General features: G+C 40.2%; 2 protein-coding genes across 21 annotated transcripts in view; one reads left to right on the top strand and one right to left on the bottom strand.

Annotated features, from left to right (window-relative positions):
- Positions 1-6388: 6388 nt before the first annotated feature.
- On the bottom strand, positions 6389-15699 carry atg4c (autophagy related 4C, cysteine peptidase). 6 transcript variants are annotated; one of them, XM_086116054.1, is made up of 11 exons: positions 15525-15699; positions 15322-15431; positions 14820-14903; positions 12844-13074; positions 10922-11264; positions 10551-10621; positions 9671-9873; positions 9381-9459; positions 8524-8600; positions 7554-7673; positions 6389-7149 (listed from the first exon to the last, which is right to left on the bottom strand). In XM_086116054.1, the coding sequence occupies exons 2-11, from the start codon at positions 15404-15406 to the stop codon at positions 6982-6984; spliced, it is 1461 nt and encodes a 486-aa protein (XP_085972180.1). In that variant the 5' UTR covers positions 15407-15431; positions 15525-15699; the 3' UTR covers positions 6389-6981. The 6 variants fall into 6 exon arrangements, with proteins under 6 accessions (XP_085972180.1, XP_085972179.1, XP_085972183.1 ...); XM_086116053.1 differs by having other exon boundaries at positions 15322-15699; XM_086116057.1 differs by lacking the exon at positions 15525-15699 and having other exon boundaries at positions 13387-14903; positions 15322-15393.
- A 1313-nt stretch (positions 15700-17012) lies between these two features.
- The window catches only part of dock7 (dedicator of cytokinesis 7), a 62014-nt gene continuing 57963 nt past the window's right edge, over positions 17013-21063 (top strand). For all 15 annotated transcript variants that reach the window (XM_086115054.1, XM_086115053.1, XM_086115052.1 and 12 more), the window contains exons 1-2: positions 17013-17131; positions 20158-20257. In XM_086115054.1, coding sequence (XP_085971180.1) covers positions 17094-17131; positions 20158-20257 — 138 coding nt within the window. In that variant the 5' untranslated portion in view covers positions 17013-17093. The remainder of the gene's footprint in view (positions 17132-20157; positions 20258-21063) is intronic.

Below are 21063 nucleotides of genomic sequence, written 5' to 3'. Positions count from 1 at the left end.
GACCTAGAGAATCAATTTATGAAAAATATGAAATTGGCCAAATTTGGATGTAAGAGGTTATTGCACAACAGTGAAAATGTGCATAGAGCCAAATTTCATCCTTTTTTTCCTTTGAGTTTCTGTGTACGTCTCTCTCGACATCAAACACTCAGACCAGTGGGCACGTGTTTGACAGGGTGATATGGAAGCAGCGTATGATGCAGCCCCCTCAAATCCATGGCACATAGTGTACTTCTTTATACGTGCGTACAAAGACCTCGTGACATGATCCCAATTTCCCCACATTCTCACGCACATAGACTAAACTTGCCACCTTGCTCAAAACAGGCATGCAATAAGAAACAAGTCGACAGTTACACAGCAGGCAATATCCCCGCCTTCAGCTTATGCGCTCGTTTCGGGAGCATCTGCTTAGTAAAAGCTGACAGAGGGCTGGCTTCGCCTCACAGGGTGGGAGAATGAGGAATTTCAATGTACCTCCACATCACCTCTCAGATGCTCATAGTACACAGGATTCTACACTTCGCCCAACACACACACACACACACACAAATTCTCATTGGTTTCCTTGTCACCTCCTTGAATGGAAATTGAAAAAGGTACACACATCCGTTATCTAAATGTTGACTCCAGTGGCCTTCTTGTTGTCACAGCCTGCAGGTAGGGTTAGCCAACACAAGAAGAGGAGCTTTGGCCCTCTGCCATGGTAAACAGCACCCTTTCTTGAAGAAGAGACAAAGAACATGATGCAAACCTATTTCAGCGTCTTCAGCATGTGCTCAGCCAGTGACTTGACTTTCATGGAAAAGGCCATTGTAAAGTTACATGGCTGTATTTGTTGCAGCTACGAAGCAAACAGAGCTGCCGTGTTGGTTTTTAGAATATGCACTTTATTCATTCAGTTCACACTGAAGCGAAAACAGACACGTCGATGGTGGACTACGCGCCTTCTCAACTGCCGCCTAACTCGAGAGGCGTTCAAGGGCCGCCTCCGAAAAAAACGTAAATTAACGATCACTTCACTGACGCTCAGAAAAGTAAAAATAATGCAACAAAACAGAAAATCAATTGAATAAGATAAACAGTCTCCTACATATTGAGTTTGCCTGCAAACTGAATTCTCATAGTATTTGTGAGTTCACAAAGCCCCAAGAATCCAATTTGACCTGAGCCCACTGATTTCTTTCCAAGCGGCACCAGTGGTGTGGAGGACCAATCACAAGGCAACAGTGTTTTTGGGGGCAGGAAATCGGCTGTGACAAAAACAATAAGCGCCAAGGCCAGAAAAACAGACAAACCAAACATGGCAACACCAGTCAACGCTACAATGAAATACTTAAATATTTAATAACACCCTTTTTCCACATATTTACATTACAAAACTGTCAAGTGACACTCGGTGTCATGATGCCATCTGTTCCAAATCCTTTCTTACTTCTTCTGTATGTTACATTCACATTGGGTGATTCACGTATCAATCTGGCTATTACCAGGTTATGTCTCTGTAGCAATGCTTCTGAATTATTTTACGCCACCCCAAGGAAGAGGAAAACATTTGGCATCCCTCGCCCAACGCTCTGCCGCGACAATAAATAGTATCATCATATCATCTATGAAATTGTTGTAAGTGGACCGCTGAATAGAATTGTATCCTCATTAAAATAAAGAAAACAAACAATAAAAAGGAAATAAATATTGATCATCTTAAAACAAAGAATAACTTCAAAAGCATGTTCCCCGCGGTCACACGCACCCCATCCAGCATGACACAACGCCACCCATCAAGGGACCCACCCCACTATTTGAGAAGGACTGCTATATCTTCACATATTCCCTGGTATTGTGAGATCACATATTGTGTAAATCAGCGTGGGCAAAGAATGGCACAGTGCCACATCCGGCCCTCCCACACATCTATGACCAGCCCTCACAGTGACCATTCAAAGTCAAACATAGGTCTTCAATATCAATATGTATCGCAATAGATACGTGATCGATATCAATACAAAATGCGTTCGATAAAATGTAATGTACGTTTTTAAAAAATATATATGGAGGAAAATTCAGATGTCAGCATTCTGCATGCTGCAGAGAGAGGCCATGAAAATTTGATCACAAAGCCATTTTTTTCATCGCAACCAAGTCACCAAGTCCATGAACAACTATAGAATTTACATGATAAGATACAACATAATTTTAAGAAACAAAAACCCTTTATTAGCTCCTCAAACAGCTAGTAATAACCATTTCAGGCAATGCCAGATCGAAAGCCAACAAAATGACGGCAATGGGAGGTCTAGTAGTGAGCGGTTGGTGCACAAAATTCATGTTGTCATTGTCAAAGTGTAAAGGTGTTATTTTAATGCCTGCTTATAATTTTGTTTGAAATTTATATTTCCTAATTATAACAACGCATACCATATCTACACACTCAACACTTTAGTGAAAAAGGATCATTTGCTTTTTCTAAATGCAAACTCAAAGCTGAGGTTAGCATGTTGGCTTGACCCTTGAAGAGCATTCCTCTTTCTCATGTGTCCCCTTTGCAAAATGAATTGCCTACCCTTGGTGTAACTATTGTCATAACTCTTGGTCATTGAGTAAATTGTAGATGTAGTAACATATTATCACTAAGTCCTTAATACTAAGAAAAATGTCATTTGGAAAAAAAACAAAAGCAGCTTTCGAAGATGTAGAGTACACTTTTGAGTTAGAATGACTAGTGACATCTAGGATCTTAAAAACCTAAATAAACAAATGAGTTCAAATCAAATGAAAATGCAAGAAATTTCAGTCTGTGATTAGATTTGACAGGGTTCTAAACTAATTAAAATGCAAAATAAGGAATTCATGTCCATTTTTGCTGAACAGAAATTATTCAGCCAGATTTCTAATTCCAGTATCAATGTGTTGGTTGTCACAAAAAAAACAACTTAACAGAAGCATTTAGAGAAAAACGAGTTATTTGGATTTTGTGCTGCTTTGATTCTAAATTGCCCTCGAAAATATTGTTAGCTACTTTGTTTGAAGTATTTATTTATTTATTTATTTTGATGCAGACCGGTGTGATATACAGTAAAAAGAATCAGTGTGATTGACAGTAAGATTACGGTCCATCTATTTATTAATGATTTTTAAAAAGCTGAAGAATGTGACCTTGTGTGTGCTCTTGGTCATGTTCACACAGTGGAACACATTTCCACGTTCTTGTCCTGCACGGTGCTGAATAATCACAGCATGATGACATTTATCTGGCTTCCACCCAGAAGAGTCGCGCGTGGCATGCAATGCCTCAGCACTTCTCCTGAAGCTCCCGTGAGCAGCAGGGCGCAAGGGGCTGGGTAGGAGACAGGTGGAGACAAGTGGGCAGTTGCATGGACATGACTTGAGACTCCGAATGCAGTCTGATGCAGTTGGGTCGCTATTTACGCTCTAACGGCTCCGGGATCCGGATATATTTAGCAGCCTGGAGATATCACTCTGAGCTGAGATTTGAAAGTGAAGTACCTGTTTGAAGATGCATGGCATTCCACAAGGGTGGGCAAGCGCTACTGAGGATAAATCGAGCACCCGTGCACCTGGTGTGATGACGGAGAGGGAGTGTGACACCTTTTGATTTAGAATCACTTACACACAACCAATCCACACTTGTGTAAACTACACACTCCGTATAAATCCACAGGCAAGTATGAATGGACGAGACCAGACATCACTATAAGCCCTCGAAACATGCACATAGTACATGATCATTTCTCGATCTGGTGGATGTACAAAACTCTTGTCCGATGTGCTAATCTTGGCTTCACTGAGACTAGGAAATACAGTACACACACTTCTAGTCAAAACAAGTTGATCAACAACTCGAGAAATGAATATTGGTAGAATAACTCTGTATCCTTTCATAAAACAATTGGATATTGAATGGTGTCTTTTCATCATGACTGTACTTTTAGTATTTGCTGTTAAGTGGTTCGCTGCTTGCACTGAAAAAAAAATGCAGTGTTGAATTTACTCCATTATATTTCACCAAGTAGTTGGATGAAATAAAATCATCAAGGGCAGGAGTATCAAACTCATTTTTGTCGCAGGCCACATTATAGTTACCGGATCCCTTGGAGGGCTGTTATGACTGTGAAACCATACAAGCAAGTCAAGAATACTGGTTTATTCAACTGTAGTTTAAGTTCCTGTAATGAGGGTTTTGGTAGCAAGAAAACTTACAATAGCTCTCTTATGTATTACGTATTACATACGAGAATTTGAAATTTTGGTACAAATTTTAAAAGCATCATAGAAGTCAGCATGTTTGATTTGCTTTCGCGGGCCACATCAAATGATGTGGTGGGCCAGATCGGGCCCCCGGGCCTTGAGTTTGACACCTGTGATTTCTAGGGAGTGGGCCGGTGGTCGATTGGTTTAGGCGTTGGCGCACAGTGCAGAGCTGCAGGGTTTAATTCCGGTTTCGGCCTTCCTGTGTGGAGTTTGCAAGTTATTCCGGGGCCTGCGTGGGTTTTCTCCGGGTACTCCGGTTTCCTCCCACATTCTAAAAACATGCATGGTAGATTAATGGAACACTCAAACTTTTCCCTCGGTGTGAGTATGAGCGCGAATGGTTGTTTTTCTATGTGTGCCTTGCAATTGGCTGGCGACCAGTCCACGGTGTACGCTGCCTCTCATCCAGTCAACTGGGATAGGCTCCAGTTCACTCACTCACATCCCTGAGGATACGTGCTTTTTAAAATGGACGCATACATACTTTATTTACTTTCTTTTGACATAAAATTTTAAAAAAATCTACACAACGGCATTGGAAGGCCTCACTCAATTCTATGCAGACTGGTTGCCACAAAACAAACGGTTTATTAGCTGCCTCGTCCTTTGAACACAGACTACCAATCTCTCTGTAAAACACATAAATTACTATCCCGGACTCCTTTCTTAGGAGGAATTTCCTTGGCTGCAGATTAGATTTTCAGGAATCTGCAAAGTCAATGACATGTTAGGCAGCTGCTTTGAATAGCATGATCTGTCTGCATGTGTGTGTGCATGAGAGGGATGGGATGCTTTGTAAAGCCATATTGCATTTCCCCTGGGCGTGTGAGTCATTAATCAAATATTCATACATGGCCTGTAAATACATGGAGAATACAGTCGACCCTCAGTGGTCTGTGCCCCCCAGCACAAGCGCTCTTTCATGTTTCTGTCAAAAATCCCATGATGTCCCATTCTCTCCTGACACCACCCTCCATTCAACCCGTGCTCTTTGTGTGCAAAAGCTCAAGAATGTTGCTCGTCTTTTCCTCCTGCATATGTGATGATCTGGCTCAGTCCACGGAGCAAGACGGTCGTCGGCTAAAAACAACCAATGACCAACATGCAGATCAGACAGGCGATCTAAATGATGCCTTTATGTGCTTTGCCATCGCTTCTCTGTGGTAAGGAAGAGAACAGATGAGGGATTCTACTGTTCATCCATCCTCACCCTTGGCCTGGCGTTGCCGCAGAAGTGGGCATTTCCCGCCTCGAAGAAGCAAGCCTCATCATAATACAAGAATTTGTATTGTACAGCAAAACAGTCTGGCATAGCTCAATCTGAGAGGGCATCAGACAGATTTGCCATGGTAACAGAACACAAGGATATTTTCTTTTCCTCCAAAACAGAACACAGTTGCCGTCAGTGTCACTGGGTCACATATTTTCCGGTGCCTGGTTAATGGCCTGGAGAGATGGTTAGCACATACGATTAGTTTTAATCTCCTGCATTTGACTCGTTGCGTAAGAGATTGAATGCATTTTAGCAAATCGCTGCAGGTTGGCAAGCGAGGAAAGTGAAGGAAACGATGTTTACTCAAGCAGAATTTCTTCAGGTTTTCACACCCCAGCAGGAGGCCGATTTACTGCCGTTCAAAACATTTGACCTTCCAGCGAGTATTGTTAAAATGTTGCAAAGATTATACTTTCTAACTTTTGGTGGCAAGTTTTGTTATGCATGTTGTTTTGCATGAAGTTATGAAACAGGATTATCTGCTATTTTTTATTATGCATAATCAAATTATGCAGCATACTTAAAAATGCACCTAGATTTTGTAAGGACACATTTTTTCTTAGCATGCACTGGCATGAAAAACCAGTCTTATTAATATTCCAAAAGAAATTCAATTACAAAATAATTCAAAATGTACAATGCAAAAAACCGAAACTAAACCAAAAACCATACTTCTCCAGTGCCTATTATCATCTTTTGATATGTGTGACATCATTGGTGCTCCACTTCAGCCACATTATAAGATACCTTTCAACTTCAGAACCCCCTCCGGCCCCCCACCCCCTTTTCATTCTTTCAATAATTAGTGAGTACCGCCCTTGACAAACTCTAAACACTGGTCACTTTCACAGCGTTGCAAAAAGTTTTTTAATTTAATATTTCCAGTCTCATTCCAAATTTAATACAAATGTAGAACATGCAAAAGCAACATGATAGAAGGCTCCATCCGGTGTGACACGAAAGTAAAGGATTGTTTTTACATGGGCTGAAACGTGCATCCTATTTGATCAATTGTTGTTGGAGCGGGCTTGGAAGCGTTCATAGACATAACTCAAATAATTTTTTGTCATATCCGTTAAGTCCAATACAATTCATGCGAAATGCGAGCGGGATTGCAGAAATTTAAATTTCTTTATTTTCCACGTGGGTGGCACTCTGGAGGTACTGAACTCGTTCACTGTTCAGAACACCGAAATGTCTGCTGGGTCAAATAAAACTATGAAACAATTGCACACGTCAACTACTTCTGCCGTTTCGTATAAAAATAGATTGGATAATTCAGCAGAGTGCTAAAAATGTCCTAGGCCAAACTCAAGTATTTTACCCAGTTAACACCTGCAATCCAGCTGTTCACCAATCAGTGAAAAGACTGTTTCCAGGGAGGGTCCAGTTCTAAAAAGTTCAATGTCACATCCATCTCAGACAAAATCGTTCTATCAAAGTAGTACAAAGCCCCCAGCGGTGGTGATTGTCCTCCTCGGGTCACGGATGAAGGGCCATTCTCTCTTTTCTGGGGTCAGGCTGGCTGACAGGTCGTAATCTCTGCCATGACCTTGCACAATAGTGAACGCTGGGTATTTGTCGCTTGCTGATGGCTGCAGCACCTGAAACCACAACAGGTCGATGTTTTACAGGCGTTCAAGTTACAAAATACTGCTCACGTTTCCGCCCACCTAGATTGTTTGTGTTTGTCTGTCCTTGTAAAGTATCTTTTAGGTTGGTTCTGCCATTTTTGATCATTCTGAAGTTTCTTTACCAAGATCTGGAAACTTTTTTTTGGGGGGGGGGGGTAACTATGGTAAAGAGTAATCATAGAATTAATATGGGGACAGATTTGAAGCTCATTAATGACCAACAGGAGAGCCAGTGGTGGGAAACTAAATATGATACATGGCTTAATGCTGACATCTAGTGGCCAAGGTTTGAATGACTATGTGAATGGCGAAAATAACATTAATATTTAGGGACGACAATGTAATATTTCTGAAATTGTTGAATGAATTTTCACCTGAGACAGCTCTTGGCTGATTTTCTCATAGTCTTGGACACTTCTGGAGTAGAATCCTATGGTACAGCTTGGATCCATCTTAGTGAAAGGCATCTTCTTTGGTGAGGGACAATGATAGGACTACACAAAAGAATAGAGTACATCTTCAAATAATCCTCAAACTGAAAGAGCAAGTAAATGTGTGATGAAGTCTTCGTTATCTCCTGTCACAGGGTCAACCTATTTACAGCCCCTCCAAAAAATGCTGTGTTGTTATATTTTAGATGACTGGACAGCATTAAAAAAAAAAAAAAAAAAGCATACGGCGAAGTTTGTATATGAAGATGTGTGCTAATCTTGTATGGATGCATCCCGTCGCAGTGTTGGCTTTGCATATGTGAGTAATATGTTATCTCAGAGGTCACAACATTATGTATTTACAATGTAATGAGATCCAATATGCAAAGCAGGATCTAAATAGTTCCTTTACAAAGACCGCCATCCTTCATTTTGGTTGACACTTAACATATCTCTATTAGATTCAAATTCAACAGGGTCTTGAACAGGTTAACTCTCTCGTAAAGTCTGAAATATATCCGTCCATCCATTTTTTGGACCGCTTATCCTCATTTGGGTCGTGGGTAAGCTGGAGCCTGTCCTACAGCTTCCTCCGCAGCACTCCCATAATAACGGTAATAACAAAGCGAATGTCACAATGCTTCTTTCATGTAGCTAAATAATGTATCAACTCAGTCGTAACAAACCTGTTTGGCAAGGCGCATCTTTTGTAAATGTACTTTTTGCTCTTTACCTCTTTCAATTGGACAAGTGTACCTAATGAAGTGGCGAGTGAATGAAAATTAGCAGATTGCTCGCCATAATATTGACGGATGGGCTGCTTTAAGATTCATAACATTCAGTGCTAACAGGAATGATTACATTGCCATTAGTACCACTTTTAGACAGCTCCCTTGTGAAGTTTCCCCATTACCTGGAGAGGGAAATCACTGGTGCTGACATCCACAAAAGACTGACAGTAATGAGGGTCCATGTAAATCAAGCTGTCATCTGCAAGGACAAAACATGAGACAAGTTATTTAAAAACATTGGATCATTACAAAAATGAGCCTCCCCCCAATTTCAATGGAGGGTTCCTCAAAGTCACCTGCATGCTGTACTGTTGCGTCAAATATGCCTCCCACAAAGTTACTGCTTTTTAATATCTACCAAAGGGGGGTTCAATTCTGCATAATCAGATGCAGCTCTACTAGCACATTCTTAATACTCACAAAAAAAAAAAGGTTTCCATTTAATTTTGTGCATTTCTGGGCGTTTGCTGGGCGTGAGGATTCCTTTTACAAACACGCAATTATATTTGAGCATTTGCATCTGATGAATGCTGAGGTGAGCTGTGTCCTGGCAGAAAGAATGTATTGCTTGTCATTTAGTCATCATTCCACACCATATATCACATTGATAAAATGTAAATGCGTCAATATTGACTGCCAAGATGTACAACAGAAGGTTCCTCCCAGCTCCTGAAGGTGATGAAGAGTGGCTCGCTTTGGAGCCTGGAAGAAATTTAATGCATGCCTCTTATGGAAATCAATGACTTCACACAACTTGGGAGGTTTACTTGTGATAAATGGCCGAGCCTTTGATGGGTCAGAGAGAAAAAAGGAACCCCGGCTTCATTTGCTTCCTCTCTGTGTTTTCCATGTGCAAACAAGAATATATTAACTTGCTTTATCCTCTCGTGTAAGAAAAGGTACACTATGCAAAATAACCTGCTATTCATACCAAACTCGCTAGCTCTCGGCCTTTCTTTTACATTGCGCAAAGACTCACCTTGAAATCCTACAAAGTAGCAGGCCTGTTTGGGCTTCCCTCCGATGATGCCGATGCAGTACTCCAGACTTAGTATTCTCTACGTAATGGGAAAAAAAAAAAAAACTGAGGTGTTGCAGTTGCTTTTGTTCATCATGCTTAATTGACAATGCAAGCACTGTCGATTTTATTACAGGTCATCTTTGACAGTTTAATTTGACTCCTGCACGTAGCAGCTCAACTCTTTATATCATACCCAATCGTGAGCCGAAAACCCTAAGTTACAGTATGAAAATATATGTATACCTCACCTTTGCAAAGTTAAAGTACTCAGGGTTGGTCTGATCTCCTCCCAGTCGCACAGGGATGAGAATGATAACAGCATGACTGTCTGGCAGGGTGAGCGCAGACACCGATGGGTTGTTTTGTGGAGGGTACAGGTCATCTGACGTACCAGCTGACGGCTGCCCATCTTTGCTTGCCCTGTGGCTGTCAATCACATCAGCGCTGTACACTGGAGTGGACAAATAAGAATAGTTTTACAGTTGTTACTATCTTTCTGTTCTATTTAGTAATTTCAGACGTGATATACTGTAAGTCACACATTTAATCACACAACATACAGCGCCTGGCCACAGCATCGTCATTATGTACGTACTTCCACCTGCCTAATTTGAGATACAGTATCACCTGCCTAATTAGAGTACAAGACCTGTTTCAAAAATGTTTGATAATGAGTACTAAGAAATTCAACAACAATTCAAGAACTGGCCTGTACTTAATCATACTGAAAAGTCTTTCTTTTAATTTGTGCTTGTAGCTGCATAATATTAAAGGAATAAAAAAAAACAACCTCCCAGTATGCAATAATATACTACAAAGTAAAGCCACAATAATAATTGTATTGTTTGATGAATAGGCTACCTCTCAAACAGTATTAAACTGGCCATGACTGTCATTATAAGGCCACAGATGTTGACACAGTATATCGAGATAAATTGAATGAAATGTTTGTTGTCTATTCTGTTTTGGTTTAAGAGAGACTTTCGAGAAATGGGTAATGTCGAATGAGACTGACCAAGTGCAGCAACTTTACAGTCTCTGAAAGCAGGTGGATACGGTGTGAAAAGTAGCACAAAGTGTAGCAAAGTGCCCATTGTATTTGATCAAAAGCAAGGCCATTTGTCATACCTGTACAGTCCTGGGAGACATAAGCGGTTATACTGGTTAAAGCAGGGTCCTTCACTTCATCCATAGCTTTCCTAAAATGGGAGATGCAGAGAGAGCTGGAGAGAGTGAGCAATGCTCAAAAGTTTACATGTAAAATGTAATGTAACAGTGAGCTGTTATCTTAGCAGTTGGTCTTCAGGATGGATATGAATATGTGTTGCTATTTATTCACTATTAAACAAGTCTCTTCAACAGTGAAGTAACGACAACTACTACAGAGTTAGCCTTTTAAACAATAGGTAAAATTATCATGTCCATTTATTTTGCAACCATTTTCTAAAAATGTGCACATTCAACAATGATTTTGTTCCCTTTACTCTGCATCTACTTACTTTAGAATGTGCGCTACAGCAGCGGGTCCATACCAGTCCCCCGCCTGTTTCCCCAATGTCAGACCTAAATGCACCAGTCTGTGCAGACCCAGCTGGGCGGAAGGGTTGTCTCCAAACCATGAAATCAGTGTCCTGTGGTACATTTCTTTTAAATGGGCGTCTGCCTCCTCTGCTGGCCCTGGAGCCTGAGTCGGAGCTCTGGCTGATGATTCAGGATTGGACGGCCTGTTGAGGGTGCCCTGTAGAGAGGACTCCAGGGATTCCACCAGGCGCTTGGCTGCAGCGGTGGTCCGTGTCTCAGCGTCTAAACACTGGAGCTGGAGAGCCTCTGACCACGTCCAGTCTTAAAGGAAATCATGAAATTCAATCATGTGGAGGTTTATTTGTTCGATTATCTTATAATGGGAAATGCTACTCGTTTTTTTTCTCCCCACAAATGTTGCTTCATATTGCCATTATTATTTTGTTTATGTATGGAGTTTGCAATTGATATGCTTTGGTTCTATCGTGAATTACGTCATAAGTAACTAACTGAAATTTGAAAATGCATAAAATATAAACATAAAAGTCAAGGTCTTCCTTCCTTTGGTTTGCTACATAGGTATTAATTATGGGAAGTAATGAGAGGTAATAATTTGACCAGACCTCTCAGAGTGCTTCCTGATTCTTAAATTTCCAGTTTTATACGTCACCATTAAAAATACAGTACAGTCTTTCAGAACTTTGAACGTTGAGCGCTCTCGAAAACCAAAAAAGGGATTTAATTATAGATTTGAATTACACACTGTTTCACTTTAATTGCATCTTCTCCTTACAAACAGGATGGGAGATGAAAATGGAGAAAATTGAATTGTCCTGGGTTATAAAGGAGAAGAGTCAAATTTGAAGCATTAACAACATGACCTTGATCCAAAGAGAATCAAAGTGAAATTGATCAATAAATATCCTTAAATGGCCGTTAGTCATTTTACTGAGAAATATTTCATTGACGGCATATTTTACAATCCACAGAAGAGCCCGTTTTAAATATTGTTTTCGAAATGACCGCATTAAAATGGCATGCCATCTCGTTATGAGGACTCATAAAGTCGAGGACACTTCAGAGTCAATAGATCAGACAAAGCAATAAAGAATTCAGTCAAAGAGCAAGTGGAAAGCTTTCTGATTCTAAGTGGGGAAACCTAAAGAAAAATAGTGGCTCAAATCTGTCAATCCATCCATCATCTGATCCGCTTATCCTAATGACGGTTGCAGGCATGTTGGAGCTTATCCTAGCTGTCTTCGGGGCTACACCCTGAATTGGTGGCCAGCCAATCGCAGAGGACACAGACACAAACAATCGTTTGCGCTCACATTCACACCCCAAGGACAATTTAGAGCGTTCTATCAACCTACCACCTATGTTTTTCGAATGTGGAAGGGAACCTGAGTCCCCGGAGGAAAAAAAAAAACACAGGCACGCAGGGAATATGCAAGCTCCACACAGGAAATGCATTTTGAATCCATACATTTGAAACACTGTTTAGGCTCACAGGAGACTGCAGTCTAACTGACTTTGAATGAGGGACCGAGTCGCTCCCCTGAAGATCCTGTGTCACTATTCAAAAACAGAATTGATACAGGAATACAAACAAAACGTTGCCACTCACATTCACACCAGTACCGTAGTTTAGTGTCTTCAATTCAATTAATGTCAGTGGACAGATAAGACGTTCACGTGTGAACCACCAGAGTAAATTATAGCTCATTACTATCCACGCCTGAATGAAGTTGTACTGTACTGTTTTATAATTTTGTAAACTTCTAGATTTTTCTGAAGCTTTAAATAAAGTGATTTCACTACAACCAGTAATTCCAGTTTCCAGCAAGGAAAACTATTAAAGGTGTCAGGAAAGGCAAGGATGGATGATAAAACCACTCACCTCTGCCCAAGAAGTGCAGAATAAGTGCTTGAGCCAACATCATCTGTCCAGCCCGCAGCATGCAACCCCAGCCACAGTCGGACGTTAGAACAGAGCCAGGCAGAGGGGAAAGCTCTTCTCTATATGTTAGCCATATACGAGATCCAAAATCCCTCCGGAAATCCTCTATATTTCCCATGACAGAGTCCTTATCCGATGCTTCCAAGCGGGCTTCTGAAACATTGTCATCATCTGGGGAAAACAAGGTTAAGTATGGTAACCACACCCTCTCTTACATAGAATTACCTGCTGAATTTAACTGTAGGACCATCCATCCATTCATCTTCCAATCTGCCTACCCTCACCAGGGTTTTAGGCATGCTGGAGCCTATCCCAGGTATCTTCGGGCACTAGCCGGGGTACACCCTGAACTGTTTGTCAGCCAATCGCAGGGCACACAGAGACGAACAACCATCCACGCTCGGAATCACACCTTGGGGCAATTTTGAGTGTTCAATCAATCTACGATGGATATTTTTGAAGTTTAGGAGGAAACCAGAGTACCTGGAGAAAAGCCACACAAGAAGGCCGGGGCCTGGAATCGAAATCGGCCCCTCTGCACTGTGAGGCGGACATGCAAACCAGTCGTTCACCGTGCCACCTGCACCGCTTATCCTGAACAGGGTCCCAGAGGGTGCTGGAGCCTATCCCAGCTGGCTCGAAGCAAAGGACAGACTACACTCTTTTGTCAGGCACAGGGCACATATAGATACGAACAACCATTCACACCCATATCGTCACCAAGTGGGAAATGATCCCATGACTGTCAAACAAATTAATGTTTATTATAATGTATAATAATTATTATTAAGTGCAAACAAACAACACATTGCAGTAACCCTTTATATTACTGAACAGAACATCACTTCATTATAATGAGAGCTGTGTCAAAAAATATTTTGTAACTCAATGAATTAAGTGTGGCACGTGTCAATGCAGTACAGCTGTACACCACTGAAAATTACAGCCATAAACCATCAAACTAGATCAGACAATTTCTGGAGAAATTGCATGTGAATGCTGAAATGCTGTGGAAAAAAATTATATACTGTGTGTGTGTGTATATATATATATATATATATATAGGGAAAAAAGTGTGTTTGTATAAACACACACATACACGCAGTCTATTGTGCTATAAAAATGTCGTATGGTGTCGTCAAGTTTTGCCATAATTTATATGCCACTCCTAACCATGCCAGGTTTCATAAACTTCCTATGAAAGAGAGGGGGAAAAAAGCCAACACGTGTACTGTACAACGGTGTGCAACCAGTCCATTACGGTGGCATAATGTACAAAAACTGAGAGATTCTCACCGAAATTTATGTGGACCTTTCGGCACGCATTGAAAGATATTTATTTCATGATCATAACTTGGGAAAAATAAAATCAAAACTTTGGATGATATTAACATTGTAAGCCTTGCCTCATTCATCTGCATATTATTTTGATTCTGAATCAGCTTAAAACTAGTTGCCTTGCATTCATAATGTTTATACACATTACCAAATAGAATGCAGAAAAATAAATTTTTAATCGCGTGTTGCTTTAAGATACTGTGATACTCATTATATTGCTTCAGTCGTTCCAGCCCTATTTATTGCCCCCCGAACCCCAGCCCTGATTAAGAATTGTGGCCCTCTCCATCTTTTAAGCTGCCCATCCCTGATCTGAAGGTTCTACACACTTGACCTGCAACGATTGATCCTACACGCAGTAGAAGTAGCTACAATGTGCAATGGCAGGCCATCTGAGGACATTCTCAGTTGCTGCAATGCGCTGTGGCAAATGATATGAGGACATTCTAAATTTAGCTATGAAGAACACTCATCCACAGATGTTGAAATAACAAAGAAACATTAACATCTGGTGCCAACCCTACAAAGCAAGAATGGCAAACTAGAGAAGAACAATGTCCAGAAGCTGTCCAACATACCTTCAGCCTTAAAATGATAACACTTTCCCAGAAGAAGCACAGGGGAATTTCGGCTGAACGAGGTCTTTGACTTCAGAGCCCAACCTACAATATATATTTTAAAAAATAGACATTGTGTCACAATGTAGTATTTTTCAGTTAGGGGGGAAAGGTTCTCACATTTCTAACAGTAGACACGAGTCTAGTGTCACACTTACTGTTCAACACGCATTGTGCTTTGGCTCAGTGTCGAAATTTACGTAACTGCAGAACACTACTGTAGTCTGTTTGTCTCTACTTCGTTATTAAAAAAAAACACTATTGCACCACTGCACGTAAAAGATATACAGTGACAGCAAAGATTTCATCAGTTAAGAAAATATGCCGTCACAGGGCAAATCAGTTTCAGCACATTAGAATGAAGAGTTGTAGCTCCTGAGAAAATCTCATCAATTTTGATGAAACAGTCAGTTCTGTTCTGCGTGTTCGTGCGTGTGTGTGCTTTGGCCGCAAGCTCACTTACTGTATTTGACATTGTGCCACATAGACAAGAACTTCGTCTTCATTTTATCCACCTCGTCGCGCTCTTTATTCTCCATTTGGACCATAGAGGCATGTAACCCATTCCAACATCTGAGATAGACCGTGTTTAGTGTGTGAAAGTGTTTCGATCCAACGATACAAACTTGCACTACCCTAACTCACACGTTTACACTGAGAAATTACCTTAATTCCTCGAAGGCATGTTTTTACTCAAAAGCTGCTCGTGGTAAAGCCACATTCTGGCGACTAAATAATGAAAGAGGGATTCATGTCTTCCTTGCTTGCAGTGAAACACATCACTTGCCAAACGACAATGTTTATGTTTTGAGGAAGTAGTACAGGCAGCCATCTGATCTCGCGATGTTTCGACCAAACAAAAGACAACGGCAGTCTGTGGAGGCTCGATTTGAAGTACCGCTTACCCTGGTAGGCGGTGCTTAAACTCAATCAAATTCTTCCAAAGCACTTGTTTTTGCCATTTTCTGCAACAAAACAATGTGTATAAAGTCAACGCATCAATAAAAATCTCAACACGTTACACTGACAGTTGTAATCGTCTTCCTTTACTCTAAAAATACAGGGTCAGGCAAAATGATCTGACACATTTGTAGGTTATATAAAGGGCAAATAAAGTAAAGAAACAAACTTTTTTTTAAATTTTCGAAAAGTAGATATAATGCTATTCTGTTTCATTATGTTTTAAAAATTAAGTGGAGTTCTGGCAATGCGAGGTCGGCCGGTTGATTTTCGTTTCAATGCAGATCCAGTAGCTTTCAAGTTGGTAGCCCATAACAAGATCGTGTTTCGACTCGAGCTGGTACGGGATCATGTCTACCAAGATAGAAGTGCAAACGGGACGCCCGTTGTGTTGCAGTGACAGATTCGTTTGTTTGGCGAAACGTTTCCACAATTAAGGCGCAATGCTCACCAGTCCAATTAATGGCAGCAACTGAAAAAGAAATGAAAAATAATGGCATTGTAAAGAAACAAAGCAAAATGACATAACATGAAAAATTGCATTACATGTACTTTTCGAAAATAAAAACATTTTTACTGTTTCTTTACTTTATTTGCCTTTTATTTAACCTACAGATGTGTCAGATCATTTTTCCTGACACTGTAGTTTAGTCTTTGCTCGATCACCATATCTCATGATAAATTGCAGAAATTGAATAACAACGTCATAAGTCGAATACTAAGAATAAATATGCACGTCTCGTTGAAATATATTCCCATTTGATTATTTTTTATTCATATTTCACTTCGAAACTAATCTTACATACATCTAAACGTTAATAGTAGAAATTTAAATATACTCCAAATACAATGTCTTACAATTGAATTAAAAACTATGTAACAATTTAACATTTTTTGCAAAAGAGAAAGTACTTATAAATAAAATGTATTATTATTATTATTACTGTATATTGAGGGGTTATTTTTCAGTTCAGAAGAAATGCCAGACTTTCAAAATACAAAGTGCACGTCAACATGTCTGAAATGTGGAAAATAAGATATTTTCCAGCGTGGAGCAAAATTATTTTCTTCAATAGAAATACATCTGAACAAAAAGTCAAGCAAGCCAGTTATTTTTGCGTGGGTGTGTTCTTTTGCACACAATTACAACCATTACGGTAAAACGTGAAGCCCCCATTCTTTAGTTTTCCCGTTTTCCCGGTGGCTGTGGAGTGAGTGGAATTCGCTGGTTGCCTGTCTGGGAATTTCGTTCAAGCACATCGAGCGGCCACTGCCATGGCTGAACGCCGCGCCTTCGCCCAGAAGATAAGCAGGTAAAAGACGTGTCCGAAACGGACTCTTTCAAGACAAACTTAACAGTTTGAAGATTTCAAGAGAGTCACCCACAGACCACCGCCGAGGCAACCCAATGGAAAGAGGCCCAGACGGCAGCATAGCCCCGCCGCTCTTCGCTAGCTTGTTAGCCGTATCGTCAAAGATGCTCAGACCCACCCAGAGAGACAGCCGAATGAATTCTTAAAAAAATGAGAGACAGGGGGTGCACTCAAGCGAATGCAAAGTGATCGAACACATGGCATGCTTGACAGTGCCTACGCGATCTGTGATATATGACATGAACACGAAAACCGTTAGTTTGAACAGCTAACTGTCTTGTAGCTTACATTGATCAGCTTGACACTGTTGTCATTGCTACAAATGTGACTGCTCTCATCAAACATACTGCAAGGAGGACAGGCGGCAAATAGATGCGTTACAGGAGGTGTAGGGATACATCTCTACACAATAGCAAACGATCTCATCCCCGCCCCTCTGATCTCTTTTCTTTTCAAGAATAATCTCTTAACAAAAGGCTCTCTGCTGTCTGATTCCACCACCCCTAATGGCCTATCTATCTGTCTATCTATCTAGAATTCTACAAGCATGATGCAGAATCCCTGTCTGTCAATCCTCTATTCAAAACTTAATGCAATGAAAAGGTATTAGCCAATATGAACTGTTTGGACAATGTCTCCATTTATCATTTTTGTCTTTGGTGATTATTTTATTTGATAGTTTGTGACTTTGGTTTTGAGAGTGAATCTGGGTTTCTGGATCACTCCTAATTGATTGACAAAATTGTTCTGTAGGAGGAGATAGTCCGGGAAAGAAAATAGTCACAGAAATAATGGAGTTGTTCTTCTGTGTTGTCGTGTTATTATTATCAAAATCTGGTTATGATATCTAATATACCATGGATTATTAGAAAGCTGCCTGCCGTGGGAGACACGGCTTTAATTAATTGAACTGTCGGTTAAAAGGCTCCTTTTGAAACTGAGATTGATTGTATGATTGATTGCATATACTGTCACGAGTTCTGGTTCAACAAAATATAATAAACATGTTTTGGCTTCGTTGTTGTATAGAGTGTTGTCGTTTGATTGAAGTGTACATACAATATAGTTAGTTATGCAGTAATTTACATTCTTCTTTCACCACGCACCAGCTATTTGTCCCCCTAGTGTTATCCAAATACGTACTTTTAATACCTTGCGTAGAGCAGTTGGATGCAAATATGAATTTCTGAGTAATGTGTCTCCGCTGGTCACAGTAAACATACACTTTGCTGGAGGAGGATAATCATTTGGAACAGCACACATGCAACAATAGGCCTGTATTATGGCATCTGTGAATTTACATACGGAATTTTATGTTTCCAAAATGCATCATCATAAATAAATGACCAAAACACTATAATTATAATTCTGGTTCAAAACTGCCCTGAAACATAACACCTAAAGAATTCTTTTTGACCTCAACAAGTCTGGGTTCCTGTGTGGTAAATATAAATAGATCTGTAAGCCCAGAATGGTTTGTACCCTGAGGGAACGGTCATTGGATCAATCCAAAGTTGTTGTGAAGTTTGATACATTGTAACAAAGCTTCGCTTTCATAATGGTAGTGGCATCACTTGGAATGACAATGTCTCCATTCATTCGGCAGTAGGGAAGGTTTAGTAGCTGGAGGTGTGGCAGGGTGCAAATGATTCTTTGACTTGCACAGGTCCAAGATCTCATTAACTGGACATAACCTTCCATTTGTATGTATAAAGTTCAGTTGAGTGTTGGAATCAGAAGACAGTAAAAGTTTATTTTAAAGGGATTGGTGACAAAAAATGCTTGCAATAACTCATATCGCAATGCGTTTAAAAGTGAAGAAAATTTGCAAGAAAGTTGGCGTACATGATTTCCCTTTGGGGGGTGCAGATGATGTGGTGGGCCGGATCTGGCCTCAGAGCCTTGAGTTTGACACCCGTGATTTACAGGAACCAAAAGTGCTAAAATACATTTGATACATAAAATCATTTTGGGGCAATTTTCCACGTCATCTCATAAAATTGGTAATTGGATAGAAACCTTGATCAACCGAAGCTTCTTTTCATGTTTAAAAAAATATTGGGTATACAGAACATGTAGTTGAAACATCACACCACATAGGAGCGTGTTCTTTAAAGTACCTATGGCAATAAAGTCAGACACAGTTGGCATCTTTCAACTTTCAACTCGGTTTCATTCTAACTTGCATCTTTAAAGGAGGCTTAGCATAAATTTACAGCTTGCGATTAACAACCCTCAGATGTTGCGTTTGGTCCCTGACTGAATAAACACATTTTGGGTATGCTTCCAGATTTTGTGGTCCGGAGGCATGATTGCACACGTACATGTACTGTTTGTCTGTAAATGGTCAATTTTACTCCTTTTATTGATTTTTTTCCAGTTACTGAATTTATGTTTCTGTTGGTTATTTACTGAAAGTATCACTTTTAGTTTACATTCTCTTCGTACTTTGAGTTGGAATCACGTTTGTTTACTGCAGGCGAATACTCATGTGTTCATATGACTACATTGAGTTGCACGGAATAAACCGATGAACTACCGTATGTTCTCATGGTTTACTCTGACATGCTCGCCTTTGTCAAACTGTGGTATAGATGAGTTGAGTGAGTCAATGCTGCTTAAAATAGCTGGCTCCAGATATATATATGTATTTTTCGAAGACTTCTACAGTATGTACTTGTCAGGAACCAATCACTGTTGAGGTGGTTGGACAGATCAAAATAATAATAATGGTACTATAAATGTAAATGACCAACCTAAGTATACTGGAAACCCAGACCCCGAGTTGTGTTTTCACTTCTTCACAATTTATCGGGACACCTGGAGGAATAGAGCAATTACGAGTGACTGAGCAGAGGTACTATCTCCCTTCAGCAGCGTAACAGTTTTGGAGTCAACAAGAATATATTAAAGACATAACTCTTATATTGACTGACCGAAATTGATCAAGCTTCTTTGCTTTGCAGGACTGTGGCAGCAGAGGTCAGGAAGCAAATAGCGGGTCAGTATGGGGGCTCACCGCAACTCTTCAAGAACCTCAATGCTGGGACCATAACAAGTAACACAGTGCGTAAGCTTAACTTCTTTTAAAAAAACCAAACAAAAACCATACAAAAAACCCCACCCATTACTTAGAGGCATTATATGCCGCTGATTTGCTGTCACCAGCCCGAATGCTCGTGTGTAAGTTCTTGTGTCTGTTTTTTAAGAGTTGTATTGTTTTAGTTTTAAAAATTGGTTAGCTGAAAATACTGCTGTTTTGCTAATATAGATCTTCAATGCACACATTCGTTATTTGTAATGTGGAAACACCTGGGGAAAAATGTGTGAATGGGGCTATGCTTTGGTCAGTGATATGATTTATGGCTCCACTCAATGTATTTTCAATTGCTGAATGTGTGCAGTAACTCTAACATGGAAATATTTGATAGATGTCTTCTCATCTGTAGTTATATGAAGTACAGGTTTTAATTTATTCATTATCGGCATCTGATATGAAAAGATGTTTCTTCTTCTATTTTCCCACATCCAAGGTGTAGTTTGTGGCAAGATATCTTAGCTTACACAAATCCAATTTTAATGAAGTTGGGAAATTGTGTTCAACATGCTTGCGAATGACTGAGCAATTCAGGGAAGCTTCTTTTATACCTAATTGGGGCACCCACCTATTTCCAGGTAGCCTGTTCACCTTTGGGATGTGTATCAGGTGTTTGATGAGCATTCCTCAACTTTTTTGCAGCCGTCCCTAGAATTTTTAGAACGTGTTGCAGCCATGAAATTCCAAGTTGATTATATGCTAAAAATAATAGTTCATCAATTTGAGCATTACATATGATGTCTTTGCAGTGTTTTCAGTTAAATCTAGGTTGAAC

Source organism: Hippocampus guttulatus, chromosome 7 (genome assembly GCF_054856545.1).
Source record: "Hippocampus guttulatus isolate MCC_2025c chromosome 7, RoL_Hgut_1.0, whole genome shotgun sequence".
Taxonomy (NCBI): Eukaryota; Metazoa; Chordata; class Actinopteri; order Syngnathiformes; family Syngnathidae; genus Hippocampus; species Hippocampus guttulatus.
Note: the sequence above shows the minus strand (reverse complement) of the source record. Positions and strands in the feature narration are given on the sequence as shown.